General features: G+C 40.5%; 1 protein-coding gene across 1 annotated transcript; it reads left to right on the forward strand.

Moving 5' to 3' along the window:
- Positions 1-536: 536 nt before the first annotated feature.
- LOC111240134 (mucin-17-like) lies at positions 537-14,364 on the forward strand. Its single transcript, XM_022770124.1, has 5 exons — positions 537-586; positions 5,580-5,698; positions 5,834-6,020; positions 7,594-7,639; positions 8,391-14,364. The coding sequence occupies exon 5, from the start codon at positions 8,715-8,717 to the stop codon at positions 13,635-13,637; it is 4,923 nt and encodes a 1,640-aa protein (XP_022625845.1). The 5' UTR covers positions 537-586; positions 5,580-5,698; positions 5,834-6,020; positions 7,594-7,639; positions 8,391-8,714; the 3' UTR covers positions 13,638-14,364.
- Positions 14,365-18,120: the final 3,756 nt, after the last annotated feature.

An 18,120-nucleotide genomic window follows, 5' to 3' on the forward strand; every position in this document is an offset into this window, starting at 1 on the left:
AAATTGTCTTTAAATGCAGGATAAAGACCATCAGATGTATGCGCTACTGATAGGGATGGGGAATTGTAATGTAATGCGATTGTCATTTGAATTAACACATGCATCTTGTGATTTATAAAAAAAAAGTTTGTAGGCTATTTAAGGTTTTGCAGAAACTTTCTTCATGTATCTTCATGTTGCTGATCACAAGATTTAGCAGTTTATCTTTAAGAATGTGATTTTTTTTAAAAATGCCATAACAGAACAGCACTGAGCATCAAGCAGCTGCACAAGGAAACGTGGCTGACGCAGGAACCGGTAGTGATTGCATGGTCTCACCTGTCTGACAGTCTGAGGTGTTGAACTTTAACCTCCACCTTGACACTGACATGGACGTGCACTTGGATCGTCCCCAGTTCGGTTTCTGTGGGTTCCACGCCACATTTTTAAGATGCTTTGTCCTGTGAGCCTGAGCAGTGAAGGCTGACTGAACCGGTTCAAATAGGATGTCAACAAGTGACGCAGGAGAGTTGGAGCTCAGAGTTGTAGGAGAGAGAGCGACGTTTCAGAGCAGGACATCACGAACCGCACGGACCGCTGCTGCGAGGTAAATACACCGTCTTTAAAGCTCATTTTATCAACCACTTTGTAACTGTACTGTATGTTATGGTTTTCATCGACCTGTTAAACGTTGTCGCGCACTTTCTGTGTCTCCGTTTCCTCGCTGGAGACTCTTTTTGCCGCGTTGCGAGACGTTCTGGTGAACGGAGATAAACCAAAGCCGAACTCCTTTTGAATATCTGTATATTCAACGCTGCAGTGCTTGTCTGAAATCACATACATGTCTCACAGCTAAACGAAAACTTGTAACGATGCATGGCTTCATTATTAGTAAATTCGGCATTAAAATATTCCAATCATTTCATATCTTACTCTTGGTTAAGCAGCATCATACTGCCCAGACCTTATTTGACCGCACAGGCGGCCGGAAATAACTTATGATAAAAACCAGAATTTTACTTAAATGTGTTTAATAGAGTATTTTAGATATATTTCAGTGTCAAAATTATGGTAACTTGTCTCCCAACACTAATTTTAAAAGCGTGTTCCTGCTCTTGGTTTGCGTAAAATTGCCATTTAAAAAAAAAAAAAAAAAAAAAAAAGGTTTGGTGTGACATGCTCTTTCTCTCGCTCATAAAACGTGACGTATGTAAGTTATAGTCAATATACCTGAGCCTGTGCTGGTGTGTGTGGATGAGTTTGTCATACACTTCAGTAGCAGTGTAACACTAACACAAGCTACTCTAAACTAGCGTCATCTGGTTCAGTTAAGATTGTGTCCAGTTCAGCTTCAGTGGCTGAGCAGGCCCACATTCAGGCCACTCCAGACCTGTTACTACTGTGGATACACAGTGCAGCTGGCTGTGCATGTCCACAGCTTACCCTCTACGCCCCACCCCCCTGTATACCCATTTAATAACCCCCCCACATACCCATGTATAGAAAGATAAACAGCTCTGCTGAAGGTGTGGCAGCAAACAGAACAAGTCTCATTCTGTCCTCCTCATCTGTTCTACAACTCATGAAGTCACTGCAAAGTCATTAAGTTGTCTCTGGATGAAGCTGGAAAAGACGTTTAGGGTGTAGATCGTTTGCAGTAATTGGAACATTACATGGGTTTGTCAGTACTGAGCACACACCCACACTTTAGTGCAGGCTGGATCCTTGTGGTTATGTAAGCTGGCAGATCCAAGAACACACCCACAGCCAGGCATGAGACTCATAGCACACACTGCAGCTGAGAGTCTCTCGCAGATAACAGTCAGTCATCAGCTCACAAAGCATGAAAACAAACAGAGATACAGTTCACAAACAGCGTATGTGTCACATGGCTGCAGCCCTGACTGCAGGCTGCAGTGTGTTAAGGTTTTATCAACAGGTCAGGGATCACTAAAGACTGGCCTTTTTATGGATTTAACTCTCAAAATGGGAACTTTTGCAATAACAGTCCATAGTATAATTTAAATTAACTCTCACTCTTTTATTTGAAAAAGAATACCTCCTAAGTACTACTACAAACTACAATTATCTCGATTATTTGTTCATCTCTAATTGAATGTTTCAGATTATTTATTAAATGTAAAATGTCAGAAAATAGTGAAAAATTACACAAATCTGATTTCTGTTTTCACTGACTGAAATTCAGTTTAATATAAAACAGAAAGGAACTGGAGAATATTGGATATTTTTACTTGAACAGTAAATTAACCGATACATTGTATGCTGAGAGATGAATTCGTACTTGTAGATATTTCTACAGAAACGGGAAAGATCATGAAGTAGTTCAGCTAATTTTAAAAAAGTAGACAAGATTTTATTGATAATATTTGGAGTTGAAAGAACTGCCAATTAATCAAGTAGTCAATCAACATAATATTAATTTGCAATCATTTTGGTTGTTGATTAAATGTACAATCATTTTTAAAGCAGACCTGCCAAGAATTCACTGCTTACAGCTTCTCAGACTTGAATATTTTCTGGTTTCCATCATCCTCTCTGATGACAAATGAATATCGATCTCTATCTTTACTTGTTAGCCATGATAAGTTTGAAATAAAATAAAGAAATGTTGGCACTGAGAAATTGTGATGGTGATGTGATTCACTATTTTCTGGCATTATAGACCATTAATTGATGTAGAAAAAATCCAAAGATGAATCAATTATGAGAGTAGATCATAGATGCTGCCCTAAAATATGTAAAACTATATTCACTGGAAAATCAGCACACAAAGAGAATTACAAAAAAATGTCATACTGGTCTTTGGTATATCAATTGTTATTAAATCAGTAATCTTCCAGCTGCAACACCTGCAGTATCCTTGATTTAGAGGCTGGAAGAGGCCAGTGAAATCTTGGCATTTATGCTTCAAAAGTTACTTAAAGCAATCAATCATTTATGAAAATTGTTTGACATTAATTTAATTTCAGCTTTAGCTGAAAGTGATGGATAAAGGGCTGTAACATCCAGCTACGGACACTGGATGTTATGGTGGTGGAAGTACAAATGCAAACTTGAGTAAAAAAAGAAAAGAAAAAGAAGACTAAGCCTAAACACTGAGAATTCCAGGATAACTGTGTTTTGTATGGATTATAATCTGCAGCCACAGATCCACCACAGATGTGTGGTTTCGCTGAAGCATTTTCTCTGCTGTTCAGGCTGAAACAGTTTATCCGGTCATTTATTAGTCAATCAAAGGGGAAAAAACAAGTTTTCATAATCCATCATTTAAATCACTCTCTCAAAGAAAAAATGCTAAACATGTGCTGATTCCTGCTCCTCCAAATGTTAGGATATACTTTTTTGTATCATTGTTGATAGAATCTTTGGGAAACAGTGACAGAACGTTTTCACAGGCTTGTGATTTTTCTTATAGACTAAAGATTAATTGTAAAATGAATCCACAGATTCAACAACAATGGATGTAACCCTTAGTTGCAGACCTGCTGTTGAGCAGTTACAGTCCAATCTATCTAAGGAGAAAATGATCCAACCAGCTGTGTTGGTAAACAGAATCAGATAATCATTTCAGCTGTGAGACACTGATGACAGATTGCAGATGCACTGTACCTTTGAGCTCAGGTGAACATGTGATCATGGAGCAAGAGGTATAGCACATGATGTTAACAGCAGGTCCTGATGCTCCACCATCACAGGCCTATCACTTACTGGTTAAATTATCTAAACATGGTCACTTACAGGTTTACACTAACCACTAATATGGCTGTGATGTCATAAGATTTCTTGTGTTGCCTCCAGCATAGGCAGGATTAAAAGCACTCTGTTCCATCCACATGAAAGGTGTGTTGGTCTTGGCACTGAGGTAGCTGCTTAAGAGCAGGAAGATCTCCCTCCCTGCTCATATTTCTATCTGCTTCTCTCTCATGTCCCGTCATGTCATGCTTTTATAATAGTCTCAGAAATTTTGCTCTAATGAAGACAGTGAGTCAGCCCTGAAAGCAGGTGAGAGGTGGAGCTCCGTGTGATGGTCCTTGTTACTGAAAAAGAAAAATCAAAATGATTCACTCTGTGATGAAGCACCACAGGTTTTATCAGGCCTCTGGATCCTAATCAGTGATTTCCATCCACACATCAACTGTTGAGATGAGATAAAAGAGAGTGATCCTGGAAACATCTGTGACAGACCATTTGTTATGTTAATCAAACAGGTTGCAGTAACACATACATTCATATTTGGAGCTCCACCTCATCTTTGTTGTGTATCACCATTGTGGCTGGTGGTTTGGTCATAGTTTGGGTTCAGCATTGAGCTGCAGCAGTAAATGTGCATATGCATGTTAGAGTGAGTGGGTGTGTGAGTGCTTTACTCTGGTTGTAAGAGAAAGTGTGGAGTGGGCAGAGTTGGATTATTATATAACCACATCCTATCTGTGTAACACAGTCAGAGTGATAAGAAGAGGGAAGCATGGCTGTTTTAGTTTTCTGCCCTCTTCTTCTTCTACACTGTACCAGTCAGATTACAACCACTCTCTGTAATCTAGTGTATTGCATAAAGGTTAGGAGATGCTTGGGACTAATGATTAAATCATTAATTGATTAGTCTGTGTGGTGGAAATTCTGTAATAAAAATGGCTCACAATCAAGAGAGTGTCTTTCTGAGTTTATTATCACTCTTGCAAGTGGGGCTGTTATAATTTCAGAAAGCAAGAGCAATCATCTTTCTCAAACAGTTACAATAAGAAATTACACTTTGCAGCTGTGTCTCGATACATTTGATACATTAGGTACACAGACTTACATACCTCTTTAAAAACTTTAAGGTTAAAAACGTCATTCCATCCTAGTTTTATCAGATTGGTCTTATTTTTTTCTTTTTTTGTCACAACAGTCTGCAACTATTTTGATAATCTATTTATCGTTTTAGTCATTTTTCAAGCAAAAATACCAAACTTGTGCTGGTTCCAGCTGCTCAAATGTGAGGACTCTCTTAGTCATACATGACAATAACCAGAAGCAGTAATGGATAATACAAATTTTTGGAACACCCCAATTTGATGCTGGTAAAGAATTGGCTGCTTAACATTTAACTTATGTTTGTGTATGCAAGGGTTATGGTGTAACTATGGAGCCTCTGCAGGTAGCCACAGAAAATGCACCAGAGGTTGCATCAAAGCTGATATACTCCTCTTCAGAAATGTAAACACATGTCAGGGCTACGGCATCTACAGGGACACCATGTGGGGACCACAAGAACTGTGGGTGCTGGTGTTTTTTCCCTCAGTTTTCTAATGATATTGACACTGTGGGGAATGTAATTAAGGCCCAGTTACACGTGATACTGTCCATGATAAGCCCCGATGGCAAATGCTGTAGGTTGTATCTACGCTTGATCGTACCTCCTTCATCAAGGCACTACCAGCTGCCTCAGTAGGGCTGCACAAGGACCGGTGGTGTAAGGGCTAGAACAAGCAATCTTTAGCATTTTTGCATGAGTAAAAGATTGAAATGATGAATCCATCATTAGAAATTAATGAAGATGAATTTCGTCACTTTTTTGTGTTTTTTTTTTTTTTTTTTAGAGCACAGCAGAACGAAACATTTGGTGTGAGGTTCCAGCAAGAAGATCACCCTGGTGATGAAACCACAACAGATCAAGACCATCACCTATCAGCCATCAGCCAGAAGGGACCACACAGAGGTTGAACACGTGCACACACACACACACGCGAATATAGACACAAATAACATTTCTGATACAAAAACATGAAGAATATATTTAACCTTAATAAGTTCAGTGTGCAGCACTTAATGAGCTGCCCTGAATCTGTTGCAGCACTGATATCTGGAGCAGACAGAATAAAACAGAAGGAATCTTCTTACTGTGCTGGTTCAGAGATCCAGATCCAGAAGCCTTCTGGACCTAGATTCGCCACCTCTCTCTTTTTAACACTTTCCAAGAGTCTAAGCCTTGACAAACAAGAACTAAAACTCAAACTGAAGTCTGACTACTGTCCTCACAGGTAAGCCAGGGTAAGACACATATTAATGAGATTCAGAGCTTTTCATTACAGTGCAACAGAAAGCAGGCTTTATCATGCCAGCAGTGTTGTGCACAGTATCCACTTTGAACAGAATTGGAAGATGCTTCTGTTGTTCTCAGTCCTATTTAAGGTCATTTCAATCAGGTTTTCCAACATTAAATCAAATGGTAACTGAACCACTCAACCCTGTCTGCGTACTTTAGCCTGTGACACCCTATCAGGAAGAGTCAGCAACTTGGATAAACAAGGAAGTGCACCTAACAGTGATCCCCCTCCAAGGCTAATATGTTCTAGTGAATCCAGTATATAGAGATATAAAGCTATTACCACCCTTTCAGGAACCCTGACCATACATTCTCACAGTTTACAGTGTCATAAAGTGTCATATATCATCTACAGATCAGCAGCACAGCAGTGTTTGAGATTACTTTAGGTTAAACCTGCTGCCTTTCTATTTAGATCAGATCTGATATGACATAATAACTGCTTAACTGCGTAAAAACTGGTCGAGTATGTACTGCAAAGTTTCCCTTGTACTTATTTGCATAACAGGGAGTTGTGCACACTGTGCCAGAGGTTTTATTAGACTCGTCAATAAAGATCATTGATTAAACAGGCTTTATTGGTTCAAGAGACACACCTCATCAACTCTCTGAGCCGCCTGCAGTCACACCAACATGACCTTATATAGACATAAAAGTGTGCTTGCGTGCGTGTGTGTGCATGCAGTAGACACGTGTGATCCATGTGCTGCCATGTCCAACATAAAGATGCCCTGCAAGCGCTTTAATAAATGGTTGTGAGGTGTGCACAAGTGACAGTGAGAACAATTTAGTAGAGGGGGACAGAACAGAAGAATGCTGAGCATCCTGTTGATCCACATTGCTGTGGTGAATGTGAGACATCTAATCTCTCAGATGTTTCACACAAAAACATTACAGCAGAGCTCAGGAAGCCAGGGTATGTCTGAATGAAATATGAGAGTGTGTTTTCTGAGAGCAGATATTACACTTATTGCTGCTGAGATACCTTATTAATTTTCACAGTTTGTTATCACAGTCGTAAAATCGTGAAACACTTTATTTTCACATCCTAACTATCATGTTCATAAAGTCTCTGTGAAAACAAGAAGCCCAGATCACTTCCCTGTTTCCCCATCTCAGTATCAAAAATGATCTTTCCTCAGGCTGTCAAACAGGTAAAGTGCCCATCAAATATCAGTGAGAGTATATTTATTGTAAATACATACTACAATTGAACATAAATTATGACAAAAACAAAACTTCTGTATCGTCTAGATGATTTAACTGCATTGTCAAATTTATTCCTCTTCGCCTTCAATTTTGGTGTGAATAACTCACCCAATAATAATGAGGCAGTCAACAAATATATAATCAAAGCTCAGTAGCCATAGTTCAAACTCACTATGTTGGGTAACTGCAACAAGTTGTGCATACTGTCCATAATGTTCAGTCTACAGGTAAGTGACAGGTGTAATCCTGACTAGTATGTCTAATGGTTTTTATGTGTCTGCTCTCTCCTGTTTTGCCAGTTCGACTGAACCATGGAGAGCTGAGACTGGGGACAGCTACTGTCAGGTAAAGATCATCCACAGTCTTTATCATAATATATCATAATCTAAATGGAACACTGGTTTATAATCTGACACAGAACAAATGTTAATCCAAAATATTCCCAATAAATCAGTGCTTCAGGTACATAATTTAAAACAACAATTTCAAAGCCATTGAAATTCTCTGAAATCATAATAGGTGACAGTGCATACAACACCTGAGATTGGTTATTATTTTAAGTATTAGAAGGGGCAGGGTGTGTGTGCTTTGTGTGTGTCCTTGGAAATCTCTCATGTCTTTCAAAATAACCTGTTTGTCAAGGGCTGAATCTCTTAAATAGTTACACCATGGGAACAGGAGCTTTAGAGAAACTGTGGCTTCTGCCAGCAAACAATTTACAATTCTGATAGCATGCTCACTGTAACTGCATTTTACTTTGCTGTGCACAGAATTTGCGTTGGTATGATATGACCGAAGTTGACATATGAAAAGAGTTAAGATACAATGATATGGACAGAGCTGTACATACCTGGTCTGTGGTTATAAATACAAGTCTTCTCTGGGAGGTTATGTGGCCATATGAATCATTATCTGGGTAAATTTATTTAGAAAGAGCATGAATGAAATTTAAAACCTTAATTTTAACATTATTTCTTAGTTAAATAATTAATGTAATATGGTTAATTCATCTTAAAATTCAAGTTGCAGTTGTTTGGCAAATTGCTTTTTAGTACACAACATCTTTTTTCTGCAGTAATTCTTTTCCTTGCAACAGTTTAACAGACGAACATCACCATCAGAAACCCCCACAGAGACGGACAGTGACTGCCTGTTACCAGAGACAGTACCATTTCCAGCCTCGAGGGAAGAAGTTATCATAGTTGTTTGCAATGAACTGGAGACTAACAGGAACTTGAGTGTAAATCATCATTTGTCACATGGTGACTTGGGACCACATGAGCATAATGGCTTGCACGTATTTCTATGTGGGGCACAACCAAAAAGGACTAGCTCTGGATCAGAAGAGCTAGAGGAAGATATAAAGGACCATACACCATACCAAAAGAATTGTGAGGAATTGTCCAACCCTGCTGTAACCATGCTGTCTTCCACAGTAGTCACGGTTCTTGCTCCACACTGGAGTGGCCGACTACGACGGACCAAAAGATTTGAGGGAACTGGAAATTCAGAAGTCCAAGGCAGTTTACAAGATGTGACAAACACTGTGGCAAACCATGCACATGGATGCTTTCAGGAGACTCAGTACCAACATGGTGTGGAGAGTGTGTTGACAGATGAATTGCAGGCCCAACTGAGAGTCCCATTTCTGGGTACCAGGAGGAATACAGTGGACCAGTCAACTGAGAGTGGTCCTGCAAGACTGGAGTATGACTCTAAGAGGAAAATTATTCAGACTGTCTCTCTGGATGTAAACTCTGGGCAAATGGACAACAGGAAACTAGATGCAGGTGCTATAAGCCCTCTAGTCACAACTGCATCTCCACTATCTCCCCTGTGCTGTAGCCCAAATGAACAAAGGAGACATCCACAAACTGGCCATCAAGGAGCAGTCTCAGCTTTAAGCTCCAAACCACCAACTAGCAGTCTGCTTCTGTCTTTAAGAAGAATCAACTCCAGTGGCCGGAGCTCTAATGCAGCCTCCACCTTCTCTGAGGAAAACCCTTTGACAAGTGATCTTGAAGGAAACCTGATAGCGACAAACCTCTGTCAAACCTTTCTCAACAATAATGAGCAAGAGAGGCCAAAGTCCTGTCTCCCTCCATCGTCCATTTCTTATAGGACAACTCGAACCCGGTCTGTCCTTTCTCAGTCATCCTCCAACCACAGAGACGGGAACATATCTGAATCACACATCTTTTCAACTGCACCTATAAAAAGGGACACAGAAGAGACATCCTTTACCCAACAACCCCAAACAGGTTCCAAACTGGCATTTCTGAGTAGAGGAACAACAGAGAGGCAACAGAACTGCAGGGGTTCAGATAAAAATACAAACCTATCCCCAAAGAGCTTAGTCTCCTCACCAAGACATTTCCCATATGATCCTTCTGCCCTCCTAAAAACCCGCTCCCTTCCTAGAGGGACCACCCTGACATCCACTTCCTGGTGGAAACAAGTTACCCCAGAAGACAGTTCCCCTCTAACCGCCAATGATCCAACCAACATCAAAGACCAGCTGGACACACCTTGCAATGATAATAGTGGCTTGGTTTCACCAGGTCCAACTGACAACAAAAGATTCAGTAGTCAAATCCCCAATAACAGAGACAACAATAACACAGCAGAGTCAGTTTGCAAAGGTAACATGAACATTGTTATGAAGATTCAGAGAGGAACTCCCAACCTCAAAGAAAGAAATTCTGAAGATTCACCTGACCACAAATCAGACAGGCTTTCCAAACAGCAATACCGTTCCAATTTTAACATCCAAGAACCACAAAAGCCTTATCATGTGCCTGATGGTTCGTCTTTGTCTAAAATTACCAGAGCTACACCACAAACAGCACTGAGTCATCTTAAAGATCTCAGCAAGCGTGATGTAAGTAATAGTTCATTTACAGACAATGTCACTGTATCACCACCTACTTTGCTTAATCCAAAGAGCTCAAATACACCCACTGAGAGCAGCAGAAAATACAATAAAAATCACTGCTCATCCAAAACCAACAGCACCTTTGCATCTCCCCATAACAAGGAAAAGTTTGCCAAACACTCTCTTTCTCTTGCTACGACCATCACTCACAACAGTAAAGGTCTTACTTCTAAAGCTACTTCTGGTCTCCCCCCAACCCCAAACACTAATACTAGTTTCTCCTTCCATTTTCATCCAGTTTCTTCTCAGGCCAGTACTTCTGCACACACTGGCTCTTCTCCCCAAACACCCAAATTCACCAGCACAACCACACCTCTTGGCTTTGAAAGAAGCTACGGCTCCATTCCCAAACCTTTCCAGTCTAAAACAGTGTCCAGCCTGATCCCCACAGTCAGTGCTTTGTCTAAAACAAAGTATAGCCATTTATCCACTGCATCCATTACCTCTTCAACCACATCTGACCCCAGCCCATCACTTCTTACTCCTCCTACTACTTCTGCCATTGCATCTTCTCCCACCACTACCACCCTCCCATCTCTGCTAACCCCCCCTCCAACCCCAATCATTACTAGCCCCATCTACTCAAAAACTCCCATCCCTAAGGAAGGGAGGACATTCTCAGGCAGCCCAGAAAGAGACCTAAAGACACCGCGCCCCCGGGTAGAGGGAAAGAGAGTGAGACGAGTAACGTGGGAGGACTCGGTGGACCTGCAGCGTTCAGAGCCTGTCACAGTGGAGAACCCACATCTGTCTGGAGCCCCAACTACTCCTCTATCTCCTTCCAGGTCTCCCAGATGTGTTAGAGCTCCCTTCATTTTCTCCTTTCTAAGATCAAACAGTCCAACCACTAATACATCTCTGTGCTCCCCTAACCCCAAAACCTCCAGGATAGAGATAGGGAAAGGAGGGAAATATCGTTCCCTGTCATCTGACTCTGCTGATTTAACATCCAGAGAGCAAGAGAGTTCCAGTCAAAGACTGTGTGACACTACAATCTCTGACCAGGGAAAACATGACCTAACCACACCCAGGCAGGAGAGGACACTATCAGTGGAGTCTGGCACAGTCCAGTGCAGTTCCTCTGCTCTTCTGTCCTTCCCTCCTGACTTTTCAAGTGCTTATAAACTTCGTTATAGCTCCACACCCTACTCCACTCTTATGTCTAGCAGGTCAACACAGGGAGAATCTAAGACTTTAACACCCAGATCACCCCTCTTCCAACAAGCCTCTCAATCAATTTATAGTCCACTTCTTTCCTTACATACTGATCCAGGTGCAGCCATGACCATACCAACTTTCAAACCTCCTCTGTCACCTATCAGCCCACCCCAGATCTTATCTTTGCCTTTCCAAAACAAAGCTGCCACACAAGACAGTTCAAAGTGTGGGGTTTCAGAAACTGATCAAGTCAACAATAATCATGGCAAGAATATCAGCCAAGATCACCAGAATAGCCAAATATTACTTGTCAACAACAGATTTCATGTCAGCTCACAGTGTTTGCAGAGTGATAAGCCACACAGCTCCTCTTCAACATGTGTAACTGAGACACTGGTTTACAGCATTAAATCAAAAGTAGATACAGCTACAGCTTCCCCAAAGAACACCATATCTAAACCTTTGCAACATATTGCAAACACAGTGGTTTCTTTGGAGACCAAGTTAAGTCAACAGCCACACACAATGCAGAGTAAGGGAGCGTCAGGTGAACCATGTAGTCAGTCGGATCAGAGCTCCAGTGGTGGCAGCTCAGCAGAGAGTCAGTCCCAGGATGACGAAGGCTGCAACAGAAGAACGAAGGAGAATGTACTGGGTAAAGGCAGATTCTTCTCAGTGGAGAGCAGCAGTGAACAAAGCCCAAAGAGAAGCCGGTTTGCACTGAAGAGAAGTGTCAGCACACCAAACTCCACTTTGCCAAGGTCAGAGTCAGAGAGGGCCAACAAGACCAACAACAAAATGGACCAGGTCCTCAACAGACTGAAACAAACATTCAGCACTAGACGGTCTGATGACGATCTGTCATTTCCATGGAAATGGAAACGGTCCTCCCAAACACCTTCAGTGAGTGACAGTGAAATCAATGCTGATGGAAGCAAAACACTAGAAGAGCGAGAGAAAAAGGGGGAAATGGTGTTGAAGAAAAATGAAAGACTAACGGAGGGTACAAACAGATACACTATTATACCACCCTCAGCTGTTGGTAGCACAATGGCAGGAGATCAATTCTCCATTTGGTCAGACAAATCAACTCCAGAAACTGAACAAAATGAGTGGGAGACTTGTGCAGGACACAAGTCTGCAAGTAAAACACAAGTTCATCTAACAGCCCACAGCCCAACAACCTACCAGTTTGACTTTTACAACAACAACAGGACAGATTATATGCCCACAAACCAGTTCCCCTCATGTAGAGATCCCAGTCCTGGTAGGAGCCCTAACCCATCTGGTGGTTATCCTACTCAGTTCAGGAAATCCGCATCCAGTCCCAGGAGCCCCTTCTCCCCCTTCTCCTCTCTTTCCCCACTCTCCCCATATTCCCCACCTGACGTAACAGATGACAGTGTCTTCTACAGCCCAAAGCTGCAGCATCGCAGAGAATCCTTCTCACCATGCGAGCCAGGAGAGGGAATCAGCCTGGGGGGTTCAAGACGAAGCCGGGTGTCCACAGGTCCTCCAAGTGCAGGTCCAGGACCGGACAATGAGCGTTTGACATCCTCATATGCAGACTTAAAGTATGGCATTGAGCCTGGAAGGTCATTTTCTGTGAGCTCTGTACTTTCCAGTCGACCCTCAGGGCCTGGACGCATCTCTACTGGATCCAGATTCAAGAGTGTAGGTGACCTTTCTGAATCTTCCTTGGCTTGTGGAGGCACTGACAAAGACAGGGATCAGTGGTCTTTCACAGCTGATTGGACCACATTGGAACATGAAGGCCAGCCTCCAAATAACTGTAGTATGCCATATTTCCCCAGTGACCCTGGTAAAATGAGATCAAGATCTCTTCCTCGATCACTAACCAGGCGCTTGGCAAACTGGAGCTCAGGAGTCTCAGTTTCTCAAACTTTAACCACCAAAGCCTCAAAGCCAGTCCACCTGCGGAGCTCTAACACTTGTCACTTTGGATGGGATACAGAGGGCCCCCCAACACCACCTCCAACACCTCCCCTATCACCACTCTCTAGATGCATGTCTAAATCCTCCAGCCTTTCCTCCCCTACATTTCCCAGCTCACCAGGAGTACCACAGTCAGTGGACAGCCAGTCCTCCAGAGGGCATTTGCCCTCTAGAGGTTACATCTCCAGCCTTAGCACCTTTGAGGAGTCTTCTGACAGCAGCTCAGACACAACAACAGATGATGAATATTACTTAGAAACAGGTGAAGGTGAAGAGAAGGAGACAGAATTGTGAAAGCAGAACAAAAGCTGTTTTAAGTCATTCATTCTCTTGGGTCTCTGTGATCCTGGACTTAAAGATTTAGAAAGAGGAGAGAGATCCACTGTCATCTGTCATGTACAGTGACCTGCTGTGGTTATTTACTGAGGTCAATGGGTTGCCTGCATGATTTGCTTTTCAGAAGTGATCGTTGTCGTCATGTTAAATGAGCAAGCATGATATTGTCAGCATAGGTTTAAAGGTGTTTTAATGTACAGTGTGCTGTATATAACTGTGGATCTGCAGTGTAGGGATAAGAAATAATAATTAACCATTTACAGTTCTGACAGTTGCATGGGATTAGGGAGAGATGTACGTCTGTGTAGGTCAAGCAATCAATAATCTAATGTGTAAGGTTAGGCTCTTATCTTTAGGTTTTCATTTCATTCTGCTACTTAACAGAGGTAATATGGATAAATGTGCTATCATGATATTTCATCATCTGTCTTCTATGTTTAAAGATTAAAATTAATTGTGGTAAATGTTGTCAGCATGATGCAAATACAGTTTATTTTCTTAGTGACCTTTTTAAACAGTGTTGCTTTGAAAAAGTTTTGTAGTCTGGGATGAGATACAATCACATTATTATTAACATTTGTTATCAGACATTATAAAGTGCTCTGTACAGTGCCTGTGCTTATTTGGACAGTGACAATCTAAAGTCTCAATAAATCTATTTTATAAATAAATATAATATTTCCAACATTATTTGTGGTAAATTGATTACACTCTTGCTGTTTTGTGTTGTGTCAAATTATTCAGCCTTAACCAGTGTGATTTTTTTCATTGTGTTTCCCATTACAGTCTTTACTTGCCATATTAAGTGAAAAAGTATGTTGAGTGTTGGCATGACAAACAAGACATTCAGTCCGTGATGGCACATTCCTGCCTGCAGGGAGTTTTTCAATTACCAATATTAATCATAATGCTATCTACTCTAAATAGTGTCTGTTGTAGGTGGGGCTGTTCAACAGTTGCTCAACAGTTATTCACATTGTTCAAGTGGGTGTTCCCTTCTGTTCTTAGCTGTGTTAACACAAACTGTTATGGTGATGGTTGGGCAAAACATCCATTAGACTGGGTGTAAAATCATTACTTCACCTGTGTGTTTGGACATTGTGTCCTTGACTTTCTATTCTATGAATTATTTTTCCAGAGACACAGTCACATTGAGACAGTACAGTCAGTGTCAATATTATTTGCCATGACATCATCTGCGACAGGCACGGCCTCTCATCATGTGTCATCATGAGTCTTCTGAGCACTGATTTTGAATCAGTCTTTCCATCTTATGCCATCCTATGGAAAGTGCAGCACTTCCTCTAGTCAACAGCGCTGTTAAAGGCACTAAGCTATGAGTGTGTGGCTAATAAGAGAGACAAACAGATTATCTTCTCTTTTCTACAGTGAAAATCAGCAGTGATATTGAAGTGCTGCAACGGGCTTCCTCTTTTGGTCTTTGGGAGTAGTGTTAGATGCACTTGCTTTGTATCCCAAATGTGCATAAAGCCCACATCAATCCGTGTTTTGTCATTATGACAGAAACCATGTAAAGTCTTTAAAACTGCCCCTTTTTATTAGAAAAATTAAGATTTAAAGGTCATTCTCTGTGTACCTGATTACATAAAGATATTAAGCTGCAGGTTCTGCAGTGAGAGGACAGTGGTATCAGCTTTCACTCCATAGTAAACAGTTTTTCCTCATGGCAATCTACAGCACTGTGCATGGTCATGGTGGCATCAAACAGCCTGGGTATGTAGTGTTTCTCTGTGTGTGTACATGTCTTCTTTTGGTTGTGTGGACAAATTTTAGTTTGAGACCATCGTGAGGACATTTTGCCTGGTCCTCACACCTTCAAAGGGTTCTTTGAGGGTTCGCACTTGGTTTTCGGGTTCAGGTTAGGGTTGGAATTCAGGAATGCACATGTCAACAAGTGTCCTCAAAATTCATGTATCTGTGTGTGTGCATGCTTTTGCTGTGCAGAGCAGATCACAGTTGCAGCTGTTAAAATTGAAACAGAGGAGCTCATCAACAGAAGAGCAGAAGTAGAATAGAATGGAAAGCTTTTATTGTCATTGCATTTAAAATTCAACGAAATTTAGAGTGTTCCTCCTGATTTGTGCATGCAAGGTAAAAAAGAACACATTGCACACGAGAGAATGCTTGCACACAATATGTCACACAGTTGAAAAAAAAACAAAAAAAAAAACTTATTAAATAGATAAAAGAACAATAAAGTGGCAGTCTTCAGATTGCACCAAACTGCATAAACCGGATGATTTAATTTTCAAGGTAAAATACAGTACAATTTTATTTGTATAGCACCTTTCAACAAAGTGCTTTACTTAAAACACACTGTAAGACTTAAAGATATTAAATAAAGCAAAACATCAAAAGTAGAAAATTGGTATTTTTTTTGTATTTTATTTCTGTGCATTCCATCTTTGTAATAATTCTCTGTAATCAAACACAAGGCAGTAAAATAATTTTGACATGTAATCAGTTAATATGTTACAGTTCTCTTATCTCTGGCTTTTCCTGTTGTTCTACTGTATTTTGGTGGCAACTAAATTTTTAAGTGTTGAGTTTGTTACATAGGAACAAATGTATTTTGAATGTAATAAGTGATTTTGAATCCACTGATGAACATTAACCACTACACTGGGCAGATGTGCTACTCATTCAAAATAAAAGATATTAAAAAATAAACTATGCATTTGATGCAGTCACAGATATGTCACCTTGTTTTTCTTTAAGAAAAGCTATTAAGACATACAATTCTTTCATAAAATCTTAAGGCCCCTTCACTTTTTTCACATTTTATTATATTGCTGCTTTATGCTAAAATCATAAAAATTTCTTCCCTCATCAATCTACACTCAGTAGCCCTTTGATGACGAAGATAAAACAGAATTTTAGATTTTTTGCACATTTACTAAAAACACAAAAATGAAATATCACATTGGCATAAGTATTCAGACCCTTTACACTGTACTTAGTTGTAGTTACACCTTTGGCAGCATTTACAGTCTCAAATCTTCTTGACATGACGAGCTTTCTACACATGGATTTGGATTTACTGCCATTCTTCTCTGCAGATCCTCTCAAGCTCTGTCAGGCTAGATGGGGACCATTGGTGGACATGTCTCTGTACGTTTAATTGGGTACACGTCAGGGTTCTGGTAGAGCTACATCAGGATATTTCTTCTGGTAATTGTCCTGTTGGAGGGTGAACCCCTTAGCCTAGTCTGAGGTCCTCGATGCTCTGGACCAGGTCCTCATTAACGATACTCTGTACTGTGCCCTGAGAGGTCTGCCTGTCCCTGCCACTGAAAAACACCCCAACAACCTGATACTGCCACCACCTTGCTCTACTGTTGGGATGATATTGTGAAGGTGAGGAACTGTGCATGGTTTCTTCCAAACATGACACTTAGAATTGGAGCCAAACAGTTCAATGGCTTCATCAGACAAGACAGAATCTTGTTTCTCACAGTCAGTTTCTCAGTTTCTCAGAGTCCTTTAGGTGCTTTAGGTGCACATTTCCATTATTTGTTACCCATACACTGCTGACACTGCTGATATCTTGGTTTGTTGCTACCCTTTAGCTTTGCTTAATAAAACCGTTAAATGGTGACATTTGTGAAAGTTCACACTATTGCGAGAAGGAGCCACCTTGTAACAGACCTTATATAGACAGGTGTGTGCTTTTCCAAATCATGTACAATCAGCTAAATCTACCACAGATGGATTAAAAAAAAATCTAAATTTCTCTTTTCACTTTGTCATTATTGAGTGTAGATTGATGAGGAAAAAAATCAATTCAAATGATTTTTAGATTTTCTGAATGAACTATTAAGTATCTTATACAGTTACCATGGATCCCATATTAAATATTTAACAGGATTTTATTGATGTTCCTTATTTGTGTTAAGTTTCCCTTTTTAACATGACTATGGGGAGATACATCTTTGTGAGTGGAGCTCTTGTGCTGCTTTATAAGTTTACACTGTCCAATGTCAGTCACTTGGTTTCTTTTTTTTCCTTCTTTTTATTTTTATTATTATTATTATATACTATATATTATTATTATTATTTTTTATATAATAAGCATTCATCCTGTATGAGCGTACAGTTTAAGAAAAGAAGCTTTTTACTGCAACAATCAGAAGAGAGCAGGTACCCTGTATGTGACTTTTTTCACTCAATACCTTGATCTGTTCTTTATCAATTCATCACGCTGCGTAATAAGTCTTTCTTTGTTGAAGCTCATTTTCAGCTGTGCAGTCAGCTGCTCAAACTACCACCACTACAGGATTTTGTCTTTCAGAACCAGGGAGCAAAGGTTTGGGCTCTTCTCTTTTCATGTCAAAACATGTTTTCATTTTGTGTTTTGGAAAATGTTGTCAGGAGGTACTGCATGAGCTTTGATTACAGTTACTGCCGCACAGTGCAGGGC

This window comes from Seriola dumerili, unplaced genomic scaffold (assembly GCF_002260705.1).
Source record: "Seriola dumerili isolate Sdu_G_001 unplaced genomic scaffold, Sdu_1.0 BDQW01012297.1, whole genome shotgun sequence".
NCBI classification, from domain to species: Eukaryota; Metazoa; Chordata; class Actinopteri; order Carangiformes; family Carangidae; genus Seriola; species Seriola dumerili.